At 38.2% G+C, this 18119-nt stretch overlaps 1 protein-coding gene across 1 annotated transcript in view; it reads right to left on the bottom strand.

Moving 5' to 3' along the window:
• PHLPP1 (PH domain and leucine rich repeat protein phosphatase 1) overlaps positions 1 to 18119 on the bottom strand; it is a 219534-nt gene that overhangs the window by 39863 nt on the left and 161552 nt on the right. Inside the window, 4 exon segments of the mRNA XM_070627811.1 lie at positions 4039 to 4194; positions 8262 to 8357; positions 11199 to 11259; positions 13313 to 13515. Coding sequence (XP_070483912.1) covers positions 4039 to 4194; positions 8262 to 8357; positions 11199 to 11259; positions 13313 to 13515 — 516 coding nt within the window.

The raw sequence follows: 18119 nt of genomic DNA, 5'->3' as shown, positions 1-18119 counted from the left end.
AAACTTAATAGACAAGATCATGTAATTAAAACCATGACACTGGTTTTAGCAGGCAAGATTCAGAATCAAGAAAAACTCCCAAGAAAGAGAGTCTAAGTTCATTCTTTAGCTCTTTGTCCAATAACATGTGTTTTCCTGACAGTTCTCTTGTTTCCAAGCACAAGTTCTACTTGGAGCATGAACCACACCATTTTTTAATTTATTTTTTTAATTTTTACTTTTTTAAGATTGCCACCTGAGCTAACATCTTTTGCCAATCTTTTTCTTTTTTTTCTTCTCCTCTTCGAAGCCCCCCAGTACATAGTTGTATATTCTAGGCATAGGTCCTTCTGGTTGTGCTGTGTGGGACGCTGCCTCAGCATGGCTTGATGAGAGGTGCCATGTCTGCACCCAGGATCCGAACCGGCAAAACCCTGGGCTGCCGAAGCAGAGCACGTGAACTCAACCACTCGCCACGGGGCCGGCCTCAGCACTATTTTTAACTTATGAAGACTTGTATTCAGACCCTTTCCTCAGTTATATAACCAAACAAAAACTGGTAATAATAACTTATTACCATAAAAGATATGAAAAAGGAAGCATCTAGATATTCTTAAGATTTGTATTATGGAGCAGACTGAACGGAAGGAGGACTGAAGCAAAGTGTCACGGCTGCCCGAAGCTATCTGCCAAACACACAGCTCTGTATCACAGAACAAAGTGCTCTTCTTCACACCAGGAGCCTAAATCAAAACCACACATTTCAGTTTCCTGCTTTTTCACCCTCTCAAACACCCCTTTTATTACGGCTTATTGTGTAGTTATTTTAGACTCAGCATTAGAGTGTAAACTCCCTGAGAGTAACACCTGTCAGTCATTTTCAACCCCCTGCAGCACCCGACACCGGGACTTCAACTTATTCAGCCCGGAAGATGTCGGCTGTCCTGAACTGAGTACACCAGAACAAATCACAACTGGCCCACCTGCAAGAAGCTCGTCACAAAGACTCCTTCCTCAGAAATCCTCTTTAATATTTTAAACTTCGTGTTTTCTGGGTTAACCTGCTCTCACAACTGTCAGTACTAGTTTATTTCTTCCCCCAAAACTCATCCAACCAAACAGACAATCTCTCTACATTTTCCTGAAGGTAAATTATCTCTCAATAAAAAGCTGTTTTTGCTTTTAATTTAGGTACATAAAACCTCCATTATTTAGGTTTTGGAAAGAAGTATTAACTCTTTAACAAGTAGTAAATAGTTTTGTGAGAATCATTATAAAATCTTCTGTGTTTTGTGTCTTCCAACAAGTGAAATACTACAAGAAAGTCGTTCAAAAAAGAGCTAATCAACTTTACCCCACCCTCTTCATAATCCGATCTGCCTGGGAGAACCAAACCTCTCCACTTTTCCTTCTGATTCAGAGTCGTGGCTATTAAGATCAGTTGCTACACTATGTTGGAGATGTGGCTATTACAGTGGTTGGAAAACAAAGGCACTGGAATATGCCTTCTTGAAAAAGTTTATTTCAGCCTTCTTGTTCATTTGCTTTTCTCTCATTAAGAAAAAGCCAGATTCTTACTCTTTTTAATTCACCCAGCCCCACCCAACTTTCCTGTGCCAGAAATACCTTTAGCTGGTCTGCCCTCCTCCCAAGATCTACAGAGGCTGGCTAACTCCTCCGACAACCGCCCCTATTTTCCAAAGTGCAGTTGGTTCTGGATAGGCCCATCTATTCAGACTATAGGAATTTCTGCCTAAATGCCTTTAGCTTACACTTTTGCTCAGCTTTTACTGTTCTCTATGACAGCACTTGTCCTCTTTCACTGGCTCAACTCAGGTGCTAATTTTTCCACGTTGCATTACTAGAAATATTCCAGTTCATACAATCCTTCCTTTTCCAACTTAGAGATTCCATCTGGGAACAGTACAAAACATGTAACATGGGAAAACCGAGATTTAGAGTGCCCTGCCCACGGTCACAAAGTCAACAGTTCACGCAGTGGTTCTACACCCTGGGAGTCAGCAGAATCTCTTGGGAACAATCTAAATTATAGTTGCCCAGCTCAAATCCTTGTTAAAACACAGTCTCCTCGACTATAATCCCTCAGGGACATGTTTTCAGATCTACCCTGGTTTTCAGGCACCAAGAAGATTCAATCGCCGCTTCCTGATTGCCTTTAGAGAATGACAAATGCAGAGAATTGTCCTTTTACAGTCAAATCCTCAGAAATAATGATTATTATCTATTGCAGAGTTCCAGCATTATTTGCCTACTTTATTAGCCATGAACTTATCAGACTTGACCAGATTCAGAAACGGTTTTATCTCACTCAAAGACTCCTAAAACCTGAATCCATCTATTTGTTTCTGTAGATTCAGTGTAGACTCTCTGTAGGAAAACAAGTGGATTCTCATTGTAAAACTGCACCCAAATTTTGCTTAGTTAGCCTTACGAAAGAAAACACAAGGTTACAACATAACTTGGAATTCTCCACAGGGGAAGAAATCGAATCCTATAATGTTCATAGCAACAAAAAACACATGTCTAGAGTTACCCATAAGCTGTGCACTGTACTTTGATATGAATGCGAAAGTAAGAACAACTCTTTAAATGACCTTGACGCATTGCTCTTTTTTCCACAGGAATGATATAGCACTGGTCAATTACAACGTAACAATACAATTTTCTCACAATTCCATTATTTCTCTATAATTATTCCAGTAGGAATTCATTGTAACTTATGTTAAGTACAGAGAATAAATGTTTTTTGAAAATGAGGAAAACAAAACCAAAGGAAAAGGAAAGAGGTGCTAGAATGTTCTCTGCCCTGATCCAGGTGATGGCTACAGTGTTATATACATATGTAAAAGTTCACTGAGGAGTAGGCTTAAGAGCTGTGTATCCTTTTTTTTTTGGAGAGGAAGATTGTCCCTGAGCTAACATCTGTCCTAATCTTCCTCTATTTTGCATGTGGGGCACTATCTCACCGTGGCTTGATGAACAGTGTGTAGGTCCACGACTGGGATCCAAACCCATGAACCCTGGGCTGCCAAAGTGGAGCGCGTCAAGTTAACCACTATGCCACCAGGCCGGCCCCAAGAGCTGTGTACTTTTTTTGACTATAAGTTATATCTTGATAAAAAGATTTTTTAAAAAAGGAAAAGGAGAAGAAGAAAAGCAATGCAAATCCAAGAATGAAGGTAGTATTTAAGATTCCTTAAATATTCTATTGTTCTTTAAACAAATATTTGTTGAGCACTTTGCTTTATTCCAGACACAGTGCAAGATGCTGAGGGTGAAACTAAAAGGATTCAGGCCACCATGATATAAGCATTTTAGTATAACGCACAAGGGACCTGAAGCAAACAAGACGTTCCAAAGTCAGTTAACAGTTACACTTACTTAAAGCTTTCTTTAAAAATAGTTCTGCATGTGGCAAATTTTCACAAAAAATAGATTTCACTTAATGATTAAACTAACCTCTCCTTCAAATCAAAACAATTTCTTTAAATACTTAGTGAAACCATTTATTTAGGAAAATACTGTTTGTTCAAAAGAAAATAACTTATTTAAATGCAAGGGAAAAACTGTGGTAAAGATAAGAACAACTGGTTTAACAAACAAAAAAACAAGGTAACTAAGCAAACTCTAGGAAAATCTATCTCTGTCACCCAAAGTCACAAAATATGTGAAAGCAAGGACAGAGAATCGTAAGATAATTCAGCTGAGCCTGGCGCAGCCTGCATCCGTTCTGACCAGGCAGCAATACAGGAGCACACTTCTCACCCCTGTTTTATTCCTACACCCTCACAACACACGCTTATGAGCAACTCAACCCACTTCTCACCAGAAAGGAGTGAAATTAATGAACACTCTATAGGATAACCTCCGCCTCCATCCCCTACAAAATGGTAAGAGAAGTGGCCGGCAAAACCATTTTCTTCTTAAATCCAGGATCAACAGATAATCAGAAATGGTCTCTATCATATAAGACAAGAATGCTAACGAGGGAGCATTGTACAACTCAGATGAATAACCAAAACAAACAAGCCGCTTTACCTGTCCGCCTTCATCAGAAGGTTCGGTGGTAGCTCCAGGAGCTGGTTGTGTTGCACATCCAAGACCTCCACTGAGGTTCTTTCTAGCCTTTCAGGAAGCCTCGTCAGCTGGTTGTGTCCTGCCAGTAGTTTCCGGAGACTACTATTACAAAATAAGCTGTGCAAAAAAAGACAAAGACAAAATGACTTACAGCTAATTTGGGATAAAGATTAAAAAACTAATAGCAGTAGGAAAGCACTTAAAATTCTCTCTCCAAAAAACATAAAGTCAGGGGCCGGCCCTGTGGCCGAGGGATTAAGTTTGCGTCTACCGCTTCAGCGGCCCAGGGTTTCGCTGGTTCGGATCCTGGGTGCAGACGTGGCACCGCTCATCAGGCCATGCTGAGGCGGTGTCCCACATGCCACAACCAGAAGGACCCACAACTAAAATATACAATTATGTACTGGGGGGATTTGGGGAGAAAAAGCAGAAAGAAAAAAAAAAAAGATTGGTAACAGTTGTTAGCTCAAGTGCCAATCTTTAAAAAAAAAAAAACCAAACAAATCCATTCAGAGCAACTGAAAACTCATTTTAACATAACTCAAACTTGGAGCTGTTCACATTTCAATACTTTCCATACTTTAAAAAAAGGGCAGGAAGAACAATAAAAAGGGATATTTAACAAAGAAGCTTCATTTAGTGAAAGAAAAAAACCAGTTTCATAGGAGCAGATGCCGAGGAGAGCAGTCTAATCTTGTTAGACTTCCAGGCAAGCTGTATGAGGCTGTAGGCTTCTCGAGGTAGGGATGTGTCTGTCTTGTGGCAGCCTGGAACAGGGGTATTTTACCCACAATAGATTCTGAATCAAGTTTTTTACCTACAGGATCAACATTAAATAAGAATTCTTTTATCCAATTAAACTTTTACAAATGCCAACTGATAAAATGTTACATTTTTCCTCAGTTGCATTTCATAATCATAATTATTTCTCCCTTTCATCACTTCCCTAAATCTGTATATTTTTGTTTTCTGGTTGGTTTAATCCCAGACCCAAGTGGAGACTCCCTTCTAAAGACAATACAAGGCACTTAATCCGCTATTTTCTTTTGAGCCTCAAGGAGCTGTTTGGGAGCTTGGCTGTTTTCTCTCATGGGTCATCAAAACTGCAACATATGATAAATTCTTGTTAATCTAATGTAAATCTGCTCTATGACTAGTGGAGACTTCAAAAGTTGTACGGAATAAAACAGGCCCTGTGTTTAAACACAGAAATCTGGGCAATGGAAAAGTGTGGTTGTTTTTTGCATCGGGACCACTTTGTAATAAGATTTCTTCTCCACTGCTGTCAAAGAACGAGTCTTCCTCATCTACCTCCTGCTTTCGACCATTCTGACCTCACTCAATGACATCCAAAGTTGTTAAAATCACTCTCCATTACAGCTATAACTTTACTCACTTTCAATATCAAAACTAGACTCTTTGCTTTTAAAGACCCTAGCAACCTGTCTCCATGCTGTCACACCACGGGTTACCATTAACGATATTTGACATGCCTGACTTCACAGGTTTAAGCATCAGTGTGACAAGACAGACTATCCAGGACTGCTATTCAGTCACAGTTATCACAGGGGGCAGTCTCTGTAACGGTCACCTCAACCCAATAATTCAGGATTTGGTTCACCAATTTTACTGTCTTGCTGGGCCTAGGGTACAATTTAGAATTCTTAGAGGGTAGAATGGGGTTATTTATTATTCACACACACAAAAACACACACACTTCACCTTAAATAGATGGATAACTGAAAGATGTGAAAAAATCTTTATTTTGATTTTTCCAAATAAAAATCTAGACTTGATAACTACAGGATGAGTATTAAGTGCTAATTATTGGATAGTTCAATTCTTTTGGATACTGTGTAAGCATTAAAATAGTTTCTTTTCATTTGAATACATCTCCACTTCTAAATACTAATTTGTTTGGGCAAACCCTTCACAGTTCACTTAGATAAACAAAGCTTGAATATTAAATCAAATTCTAATGACTCACTGTCTTGCCTGAGAACTAGATCAATGACAGGGCTGATACAAAGTGTGCAACTAAACACCACCACAAATGAGAAAACAATACATATTGTTTTTGTTCCACGTGTTAAAAACACACACACACAAACAAACATTGTTTAAATTCCTTCACAATAGAGCATTTGGAATTTGCTTTGAATAAGCATTTGTTTAGATCCTAAAAAAGCCTGTACTAATGCAGAGCAAATCAAAGATTAATTAACTTTGGGAAAAACTGGATAAAATATCAGTTATCTTGTATTTATTCAATTGTTGGTTTGTATATACAGTATCTTTGTTGCAGCCTACAGTGAAACTGAGGCTTTAGACTCCAATGTGCTGTATCTGTTGGATTGGGGAGGTCAAAGTAGGGAAGAGAAGAGAGATAATGGAAGGAAAGATAACAGTAAAAGATTTTTTCAACAAATTGTTTTTTCCCATTAGTGATAGCCTGTTTTCATTTTTTGCTGTTTGTCTCCTAAAAGGGTCTCTCTCTCTCTCACATACACACACATGCAATGTTGTCCACAGGGCACATCACCAAAGTCCTTCTCTTGATAATGGTGATGGGCTGCACTGGGTCACCTAAATGCTCAGTCAACATAAAACTCTAAAGCGGAAAGCATTTTCAAATGGATTGAATTTATAGATATAACGCATGGCTGAGGAACAAAGTAAAATTAATCAGCTGTCCAGGGATTGAAAATGTAATTCAGATTTCTTTTATGAGAGCTATAGTGTAACACAATGTTATCCAACAGAAATATAATATAAGCCACACATTTAATTTTAAATTTTCTGGTAGCCACATTAAAAAAAGTGAAAAGCAACAGGTAAATGAATTCTCATAGTACTTTTTATTTGACCCAATATATCCAAAGTATTATTTTAACATGTAATTAATATACAATGTTATTGAGATATTTTGCATCCAGAATATACTTTACAATTCAGCACTTCTCAGTTAGGACTAGTCACATTTCAAGTGCTCAATAGCCCCTTGGCTAATGGCTAGTGGCTACCATATTGGACAGCTGAACTCTAACACAATTGCTAGACTTACTAAGCACGTATATTTCATAATCTTTGTTCTTTACAAACGAATAGAGGCATACTGATCGTATACCTTTAAAGAGCGTTCACCCAAAGTAAAAGTTTACTCCAAATTAGTGATAGATTTTTACAATATTTTCATGGATATATTTGACTATATACAGTTAAAAACAACTGACTTCCTCTGTTCAGTGATTGGCTGAGAATGGAAGAAATAGCTAGACCGGCGGCGTAGCAGTCACTAGCCACAAACGGCTATTCAAATTTAAAGTAATTAAAATTAAATAAAACTTAAAATTCCATTCCTCAGTCACACTGGTCACATTTCAAGTGCTTGGTAGTCACATGTGGCTAGTGGATATTGTACTGGCCAGCACAGATATAGACCATTTCAATCATCACAGAAAGTTCTACAGGACAGCACTGGCAGAGAGTACTCTTTTGGTTATTAATTGTATGGCTAGTCACTACCAGTCCAATAATGTTTTGTGCCACAATCAGTCAACGTGAAGATATTTGTATCTATGGACACAAGACATCATCACATGGCTATTTTACAAATCTTGCTATTAAAGTGAAAATTATGAAATAAAAACAGTAACACATGTTAAAAGAGAGAAGACAAGCAAAGACATGTTCTTGGACCTTCTACTCCAAATTTCACTTTAAGAAAAACAGAATCTAGTTTGCTCTTTCTAATTAATAACCCAATAATCTTTTTTTATCAAAGTTATGTTTAAGGAAAACCAAAAATTATTTGTGGATAAGGTAGACATGTTCAGTTAACAAACAGAAGGGGTAGATTATGAAAAAATTAAGATTACGGAGGTGAACCAATTATACTGTTTGTTGAGTTCTTTAACATTTCTTTTGGCTTATTTATACATTTTCACCAGCCACGCCTCCTGCATGGCTTTGAAAGGTCGGGCTGAGAGTCAAAGCCTCACTCTACTCTTAGCTGCATGAAGAAATTCCATAATGTGAAGATACCACATGAGGCTTTAAAAGATGCTAAAAGGTTTTCAAACAAACTCTTTACAGGTTCATAATAACAAGTTAAACATTGAATCAGCAAATTTTTAATTGCTTTATCTAATTGGGGATTCTCTAATTTGATCTGTAATACTCACCGTGCAGGAAGTTCACATATTTGATTATGGCCAATATCCAAAACTTCCAGCTTTCGACTTTCACATATCCACTCAGGCACGTTTTCTAAGCGGTTCCTAAATATAAAATAAACAATTTTTTTTCTTTGATTGGAATTTGGCCTAAAATATGGTTTGAAACTCAAAATAATTACATAGAATAAATAAAACTTCAAATGAAATACCAAAGTGTAGTGAGTATAAATCAAAAGGATGTGTATTCTCTTTAATCTAGAAGCAAAATGAACTATGATAGGGAATAAGAAATAAAGAAAAAGTAGGAAAGGACATAGTTATAGCATTTGCATCATCTCTAAAGTCCCCAAAAAAAGTCTAATCCTCAGAACTGCTATCCTAAAAAGTCGACAAACACATTCCAATTTAGGGAGAGGATATCTTACACTGGAAAACAGCACACACACACACACACACACACACACACACACACAGTTCCAGTCAAGTCAAACAGTCAAATGACATAAAAGTTTTATTTTCCAATTTACATTTTTGCCCTTAACATTAAAATACTTCTCAAATCCAGTAGCTAACACAAAAGCATAGCCATAGATAAATGGAAAGAAATGGCAGCGGTGAAAAGGTACACTGACCCTCAAGACTCAGAATTACTTATTTGAAAACATCTACTTAGGCATTAGATGGTAATTTCAATTACCAGAAACAAGTGAACTAAACTAATGATGATTTTAATTATTAAATGAATTGACCACTTCTTATACAAATCTACTATATTTGAATGTCTCCCTAGTCATAAACAGCTATTAGCCTTTTACCTTCTTCTCTTTTTTTTTGGTGAGGATGATTGGCCCTGAGCTAACATCTGTGCCAATCTTCTCTTTTTGTATACAGGACGCCACCACACCTTGGCTTGACAAGCGGTGCATAGGTCTGCATCCAGGACCCAAACCCAGAAACCCCAGGCTGCAGAGGCAGAGCACGTGAACTTGACCACTATGCCACTGGGCCAGTCCCTTACCTTCTTTTTTAAATATGTGAAATGACCAGGAACAAAGAATCTAAAAGGGTATGTATGATCACAATTCTTTAAAAACAGATGAACAATTCTGTGAAAATATGATGCTTGGAACAAGGACAATATGAGAGTAAAAGTTTTTACTATTAAATCAACTTTTTAATTAAACTACAGAAAAGAAGGCATTACTTTCTGCTTAGTGTCTACATAGGCGCACACAGTTCTGGCTTTGAAGTCCTAAAGATCGACACACATAATTATTTTATTTTCTAGTAGTTAACCAACCTATTCTTATTGAGTTAACATCTCAATAAGATAGGAGAGTGAAAGCATCCTTGAGTATAAGCAATCTTAATATATAGTAACAAAACTACTATAAGTGATAAAATAGCCTGGAACTTTGAACCTGAGGAACTCTAAGGACCTAGGAAACACTATGATGAGTGACAGCCCAGTTCCTTTAGCTAACACAAATACTCACACAAAAGGAGGAGGGTGAAATCCTGAGAGCTATGTGAGGGGAAGCAGAGATTTTCTAAGAAAAAGTCCTACATAGAGGGAGGTGGATGAGGCAGAGCATGTTACAGTGAGGATTCTGGGGACATGAGAGTTACAAAAGAAAGATGAACAGCATTTAAGTGGCAGAATTCAGGGACAAGCAAGACACAATAGTTTCCAATCCAGTCTCACTTAGGGGCTTCAAGGGGTACCATTTGCAATTACATCCTATAATTGAAAGGGAAATAGATTCACTCTATGGCCACCTGGCGAGAAGAAATCTGTTCAAGATAATTATATGCACCCATGTATGCAAACACCACTCCTGCACTGGTCTTTAATTTAAAGGCTATGGATAACATTCGATGCTGACAGAAAACAAAGAACTTAATCAGGTAATGTCTGACTTCAAGTTCATCAAACAAAACTATCCAACATGAATTTAGTAGGAAATGCATAAAGCACTACTCATAAATGATTTTATAATTATAAATTTCTAATAAAATTGTAATTTTAATAATTCTCACAGTAGCTAGATTCTGACAAATTCTCACACAGTTATGATTGAGAATATTAGTAAAATAACTAGGTTTGTGCACTTTCATGACTAAAGGCAAATTATGCACTTGACATATTACATAGCAGTTGTATCAGATTTTACACACTGAACCGAGTTAACAGTTGTCACGTTGAGAGGGCTGCATACTCCTAGGCACTGTGATTGTTCAGAAAATTTGGTGTATTTCCTTTGGAATTATGCTAAAAGTGAGTTTCCCCAATTTCAGTGCGTTAAGATGATTAAAGTCTAATTTGTGTAAACACATGCTTTGTGCCTTCAGGAAAAAGTCTCTATGATATTTGTGGGAACTGGAATAAATATGACACACTACAGCAGTGAATTTGTGTAAAAGGTGAGATGGTCAGCCTACCAGCAAATGAGCTGAGGAAAGTGAGCAGGCTGTACAGAAATCCTACTTTGGTGGGCTTAGTCACGACTTTCTAAGGTCTACTGAGCAAGGAGATGTATGTAAAAGAAGGGAAAAAAATCAAATAGATACAGAACAATATTTTTTAAAATGAAATTAATATCATTTGAGGGAAAGACATGAAGATTTGGTTAGCATAATTAAAGAACTACTGGACCTTCCAGCCATATGACCCTCAACTCATTAATCTTTCAAACACAAACCTGGCATTCAAATTGGTGTTCACACAGACACCTTGATTCTTCTGGTTTGAACTACAGTATACAAAATGTAGTATTTTAACTAACAGATATTTACAGACATTTTTAGAGGGTAAGTAAAAATGACTGAATTTTTTATTACTTACCTTCAAAATATATAAAAAGTTCTTATGCATAAGCTCAGACAGAATTAACTAATAACTTTCAGGCAGACTGAAGGGCACTCTAGCACTTGGCTTCTTACCTTGAAACGTCCATGTAGGACAGATAATTCGGAACTGGGTAAACATCAAGTTGAACAAGTTCTAGGAGGTGGAAAAAAACACAAAAACATTACCATTCAAGTGACACAGAGACTCTTTTTGTATGTAGAATATCATTACTGTGCTTTATTCTCCATTGTTTGTTTAGATTAGGAAGTACAATACATCCGTTTGTTCAACTTTGAAACTACAGGAAAGTACAGAGAACTTCTAATTTAATCACAAGATCTTATTCAGAGACTGAAATCAATCACTCATTCTGCCTTCCGACCTCTCTCTCAACCACTTACTGTGGCTCTCCTCTTATTTTACATGTTACATTTTATCTGGAAGATTAACTGTATGAATACTGTTTTTTTGAACATTCACGGTTCCTTCCATAAATCCAAACACATCCTGGCTTTTACCTTTTTCACTCTACGGAAACAGCTCTCCTGAGGGTCACAACTGACTTCCTCTACTCAAATCTGAAAACCCCTTCTCAAAACTGTATGAAATGTGACACCACCGTCCACCTAGGGCTTTGCTTCTCGGAGAGGGTAGTTTCTAGATGTTCTGCTGCCTCTCTAAACACTTACCAAGTAACTCACAGGTTCAGCTCCTATCTGACTGCCCACTCTGGCCCTGGCTAACTGAGGGTTTTGTAAGTCCACTTTTGGTACCAGCTCTCTTCCCTTTTCCAGTTACCTTATTTCCATGGTTTCAGGTACCAACTCTGAGCAGATAAGTCTCAATCAACGTCTGTAGTCCTGACTGCAAATTCGTGTTAGCTCACATGAAGACCATTACAATAACCTGGATTAGCAGGGGAGTGGATTACTCCACTCTTCTCCCATAAAAGCACTCTGCGCACCACTTTCATAGAGCATCACTTCCATCACATGCCTCCTTTGCTTAGGAGTCTCCACTGGTTCTCTACAGCTTACTGTATTGACTTAAAGATTCACCATCTGACTCTAAGCCATGCATCCCATAATTACTTAACACTCTCCAGCAGTCACCTATGAGTTCAGAATCCCCTGTCTTCTCTCATCTGCCAAAGAAACCACATTCAGATTCTTCCCCCTTCAACAGGCTCTGTGGCTCCTGGCAATCCAAATCCTATAACCCAGGGCAAGCCCCATGGCCGAGTGGTTAAGTTCGCCCGCTCCACTACGGTGGCTCAGGGTTTCGCTGGCTCAGATCCTGGGTGTGGACATGGCACCACTCATCAGGCCACGTTGAGGCGGCGTCCCATGTGTCACAACTAGGAGGACCCACAACTAAAATATACAACCATGTACTGGGGGAATTTGGGGAGAAAAAGCAGAAAGAAAAAAAAACCAAAACCAAATCCTATAACCCTTCAGTGACCTGTAGCTATTTCAGGTTTGGCTTGATTCCAGTGAGATGACAGTAAACTCATTAAAAAAAATCCCTCATCCTTTAGAGCTCATGCAGTACACTATGCATAAAACAAGTGCTTCATGAGCATTTGTTCAACCTGTAGGGGTAAATATTTGTTTTCATTCAGTTGTCTGATGGTAGGGAATTGAATCTTCACTTTAGCAAACATGACCATATGACCTTTTCTTTTTTAGAACTGCTATGATTTCCAAATTCTAAGGAAGAGATTTTATTAAATGAGTAAGCCTCTTGCTTTGTGGTGCCCCTGAGGGTAGAGAATTTAGTTTTCTTTTAAGGTGAGTTCCTTTGTTAGTGGAACATGAAATCTGAGACCCTGAGGGAGTCCAAAAGGGACCTTCCCTTCACTTTCACTCTCCAGTATTAAATCAAGATTCCAAATTTACTGTCTTAATAAGGCAGCCTAAGAAACAGCTCACCCCCCACCTTCAAACAGAGGAACCAAATCAAAAGTGGGAGTAACTTGTCTAAATATCACAATATGAGAAGAACAAGTTAGGAACCATAAAATTTTCTTTTTTGATTCCTTTAAATACCAAACCAGCATTATTCTTTGATGATTTTTATCTTAGCAAAATTTGACACTTATTTGACTAAATGAGGAAGGAAAAATCAAAGCGAGGCAGACAGGATGGCATGGATAGATTCGTGGAACCAAAAGAGAAACTTTGATGTGGTCTATGTTACATACCGTTAGAAGAGGCATAGAGCGCTTTCAGGAAGTAGCCACAGATGTTTAACGTCACCAGTTGATTCCTTTCACAGTGTAAAACTTCAATGTTGTTGAAAATCATAGCATCTAGATCACCAAGCTTATTGTCGCGCAGATCAAGCTGAGTGACATGCTGGAGAAAGTCCACTTCATCTGCTATTAGCTTCCTAAGTATGTTCAGTCTTGAGAGGAAAAGGATGCAAATAGACCATAATTAACTGCAATGCTATAAATAAATGGCCACATCCTAACATGGTAAGGTAATGAGAAGGGACTCAAGTCTCACTATCTCATAGTCCTCCATGATTTCTTTAATCTCATCATCAGGCCTTCCTTAACTGGCCAGATTCTCTGGCTATTTTTAGCTATAACTCCATAAGGTCATAACCTTGACAATATATTCGGAAATACAATTTAGACCACTAAGGCTGGAAGAGAAGCATGCACATTGATTTCATTTTAATTCATTTCAAGAGGAAAAAAAATCCATTTAAACATTTATTTCCAAAGAATTTGGTTGAAAGAACACAAGAAACAAAACCCAGAACAACCCATTAAGCACATTACGACTACACTGAATATTTAAGGAAGGAGAGAAGATGAGTGAGCAGGTAGATGAGCAGCGACATAGGACAGAATTAAAGGGTGAACTGTGGGAAAAAAATGAATGGGAGCCACATATGCACCAGAGATAGGAAGGCAAATATCTGGATTTTCAACTGGTTCAGGACCAAGGATTAATTACCAAAACTATCTCCATCTTTAAAATATTGCTTGAGGGGCCGGCCCGGTGGCGCAGCGGTTAAGTGCGCACATTCTGCTTCGGTGGCCCGGGGTTCCTTAGGTGCGGACATGGCAGCACTTGGCATGCTATGCTGTGGTAGGCGTCCCACATATAAAGTAGAGAAAGATGGGTGTGGATGTTAGCTCAGGGCCACTCTTCCTCAGCAAAAAGAGGAGGATTGGTGGCAGGTGTTAGCTCAGGGCTAATCTTCCTCAAAAAAAAAAAAAAAATATATATATATATACATACATCTAAAAAAAAAAAAGGAAGATTGGCAACAGATGTTAGCTCAGGGCATATTGTCCTCACCAAAAAAAAAATTATAATAATATTGCTTGAAAGAGCAAAGTGCAGAAAATACTGAAATTTGGCATCTAGGATTCACTGAGAAATCATAAAACAAGAGACAATGATGGGATCAACAAGTCTAGGATACAGCAAGGCACAGGGAAAACCTGCAGAAGCTCAGTCATGAGGACTAGCGAGCGAACAGACTGAAGGTGCAGAGGATAAGCTGCCAAGATTTAAGTAAATAGTAAGAGAGACTTACTATTCAATATATATATAATTCAACATAACAAAGACACATTTAGCTTCATAGGGGGGAAAAATAAATGAAATCAAAATCTCAATTCCTGGTTTGCTGGCTACGCCCAACTCCTTTACAAGCAAACAAACAAGAACCCTCTACTTCTCATGACAAAGCCAACAAAGTGTGGAGATCATGCACTTGGTTAGAAGAGCACTAACATAAAGGCTGCAGCTTAGAAAAAAGCCAAAGGTTCTCAGTAGTGACTTTCTGCTCTTAGAAAAAATAAAATGATGGTAACCGAGTTATTAAAAGCAATATCATAAAGCCACTGAAACAGAAGGATGAGTGACAGATAACAGATAGCAAAGGGCCAGGATTTGTCAACCTGCAAACATAGCATAAGACCTCTTCCAATGTCCCCAACAGTGTTTTTTTTTTTTTTGCTTCTTTTTTATTCCAGGTTTTAAGATTTAAAAACTGGCCTCTACCCAGCAATTCTCCTATTTCCAAATGCTCACTAGATTACTAGAATATGAATACGGAATAAAAAGAAAAAACAAATCTCATTTTGGATACAGCAGACTGCAGGAATTAACAAAATGCCCCATGTTCTCCCTAATCTATACTTTAAATTACCTTCATGTGGCATCATCATCTTCATTTGAAATAGCTCCCCCCCACAATATTACTGTATTAACATTAAAATAATTAAAGGGTTGGTTTAATAAGGAGACAAAAGAAAATCTGTAATGAGAGGGAAGATATTCCAACTATTCAGTTTAAATTGCCAAGTCTTATCAGGATTCAAATATCAAAAGCTTTCAGGTTCACATAATAATACAACGATTTAGGATAAAGTTTTTTGAGTGTGAGAGGAAGATTCACCCTCAGCTAACATCTGTTGCCAATCCTTCTCTTTTTTTTGCTTGAGGAAGATTAGCCCTGAGCTGCCAATTCTCTGCTGCCAATTCTCCTCTTTTCGCTGAGGAAGACTGGCCCTGAGCTAACATCCGTGCCCGTCTTCCTCTACTTTATATGTGGGATGCCTACCACAGCATGGCGTGCCAAGTGGTGCCATGTCCTTACCCGGCATCTGAACTGGCGAACCCTGGGCCACCAAAGCGGAATGTGTGCACTTAACCACTGCACCACCAGGCCAGGCCCATAGGATAAACTTTTAAAAAGGCAAAATGTGGTTAAAATTTCCTTCCAATAATCCCCTTGGTTAACACAACCATTTTATTTATTTCATAAATATTCACTGAACATTTACCATGTGTAGACCGGCAGCGTCAGAGAGGATTATATGTTCTACTTCCAGTTTGCTGCTCAACACTTTGCATATATGACCTTGAGTAAGTCATCTAACATTTCTGTTAATTCTAACTCTAATCTGTAAAACGAGGAATTATACCTTCCTTGTCCTACAAAGCGGGTGAGAAAATGAAATGAATATATGAGCCAGTACTTTGCAAACCATGAAAGGTTATGTTGATGATGATGACAATGACCTTGTGTCAACAAGAGATGTATAAAGCAAGGTGTTTGTCAGCAGATTAAGTAATTTAGTGAGGAAAATCACATACGCTTTAAAATATGAAGGATAAACAATACTAGTATGTGGTAAGTGCCATAAATGACGTATAAAATACAGAGTATGGTCAAAAAAGAAGCTACAGAAGAGGAAGCATCTTATCTGAATCCCAAGGGTAGGCAGAATTTAACAGATGCAAATGGGAGAAGAAAACAGTCCACGAGGAAGAGCAGAATGGCCTTTGGACTGAAAGGAAGAGCACAGGGAGAATTTCAGGCGCGAATGTAGGAGCTCTCAGGAGTGCAGGGTATGTGAGAAATGTGAGAACATGGCTATAGAGGTGGATTAGTTAATTAATATTTGTTGAGTATTATACCTACTAAGTGCTAAATTTGGGGGCTCCAGGATGAATAAAGAGCAGCGCCACTCAAGTTATCTAGGGTGAAGGACCTATGCTCTAAACTTTTACTGCATCAAAGACTGATGTGCAGTCATAGTGCACACAACCAGGACACAGCTCACACCACATGTGGCTCACTGTGCGAGTTTACCTAAACTAGTCTATTTCCTGTACAATGAGATGAGTCTACTTGTAGGAGTCTATTTGGATATTGTGGCAATGTCGAATAGCTCTATGTTTCTAAAATATTGTCACAATTTCTATAGATATCTCATTGTGGAAAAGGAGCAAATAGTTGGCTTGCCAACACAGGTCAGGGGACTATACTTTGAGTAGCTCTGAGTTAGAGCGTCATCCTCAAGGGACTCACAGGCTAGTTGGCTGAAACCAGATAGGAGAGCCTGAATACCATGAACTAGAGAATTGAAGGCTCTGAGCAAGACCGTGCTTGCTTGAGAGGTGGCACAACGGAAGCAGATGGCTCACCTAGGAGACAACAATAGCAATAAGAAGGAAAAGGAAGGGACAAAGAGAGAACCTAGTATGAAAGAAGAACTGATAGAATCTGGTGGCAGACTAAAAATAGAGTCACAAATTTTGTGTCTAGATAACCAATGAAGTGGTGCGGCCATCAGCAAAAACAGAAATCCAGGGGAAAGAACTGGTTGAATAAAGAAAGAAATTGAACTCTGTTTCACAGGTATTTGGTTAAGTGTGTCAACAGGGGAAACCAAGGTGAAATTATCCACCTGGCAGCTGAAGTGGAATCAGTTCCAAAAAGAGAAATAAGGATCAGAGAAAGATTGGGGAATAATTAACATGGAGATGAAAGGTGAATGACGACGCCCTGAGAGCACAGGCAACCGCCAAGGCAGAAAATAGAAGGAGAAGTGCCCGAGGAGAGATATGAGTAACATCAACATTTTGGACAGAGAAGAGAAGGAGGAATTATTAATGATGCCATAGAAGAAATAATATCAGATTCAAAGAACATCAATAAAAGAAAAAGATTAAAAGAAAAATGATCACTTTTAATCTGATGTAACATTTCTATCTGAAGGAATAAAAAAATCAATAAAACTAGCTTTCCGCTTATACAAACTAACTGAAACACCCCTTCCACTAGCTTCAATTTAAAATATTAAGGCAGAATAAACAAATCTGACCAGACGTCCCCCTCCCCAGCTCAGTGGCCTGGAGGGAAGCAGTTATCTACTCCCGATCATTCAACATTTACAGTGTCCAAAGTCTACTCTGGTATTTAAATACCCTGCAACTGATCTCATCTAAGAAGACCCAATTAGAACTGGAAATCTGAAGAATTTATAAAGGTCCTAATAAGAAAAGTTACTTCTAGACATAAGAGATTGATCTTATTTGTAAACTAATTCGGATCAAGAGAAATGATGTCGTCTTATAAGTACCAGGTAATGCAGAAATCCTCTCATGTTTGTTACCTGAGGTCAATACAACCATCATTATACTGCTGGCTGGCTAAATAAAAAAGGGCTTAAATTCTTGAATATGAAGGTTTTC

Source organism: Equus przewalskii, chromosome 7 (genome assembly GCF_037783145.1).
Source record: "Equus przewalskii isolate Varuska chromosome 7, EquPr2, whole genome shotgun sequence".
Taxonomy (NCBI): domain Eukaryota; kingdom Metazoa; phylum Chordata; class Mammalia; order Perissodactyla; family Equidae; genus Equus; species Equus przewalskii.
Note: the sequence above shows the minus strand (reverse complement) of the source record. Positions and strands in the feature narration are given on the sequence as shown.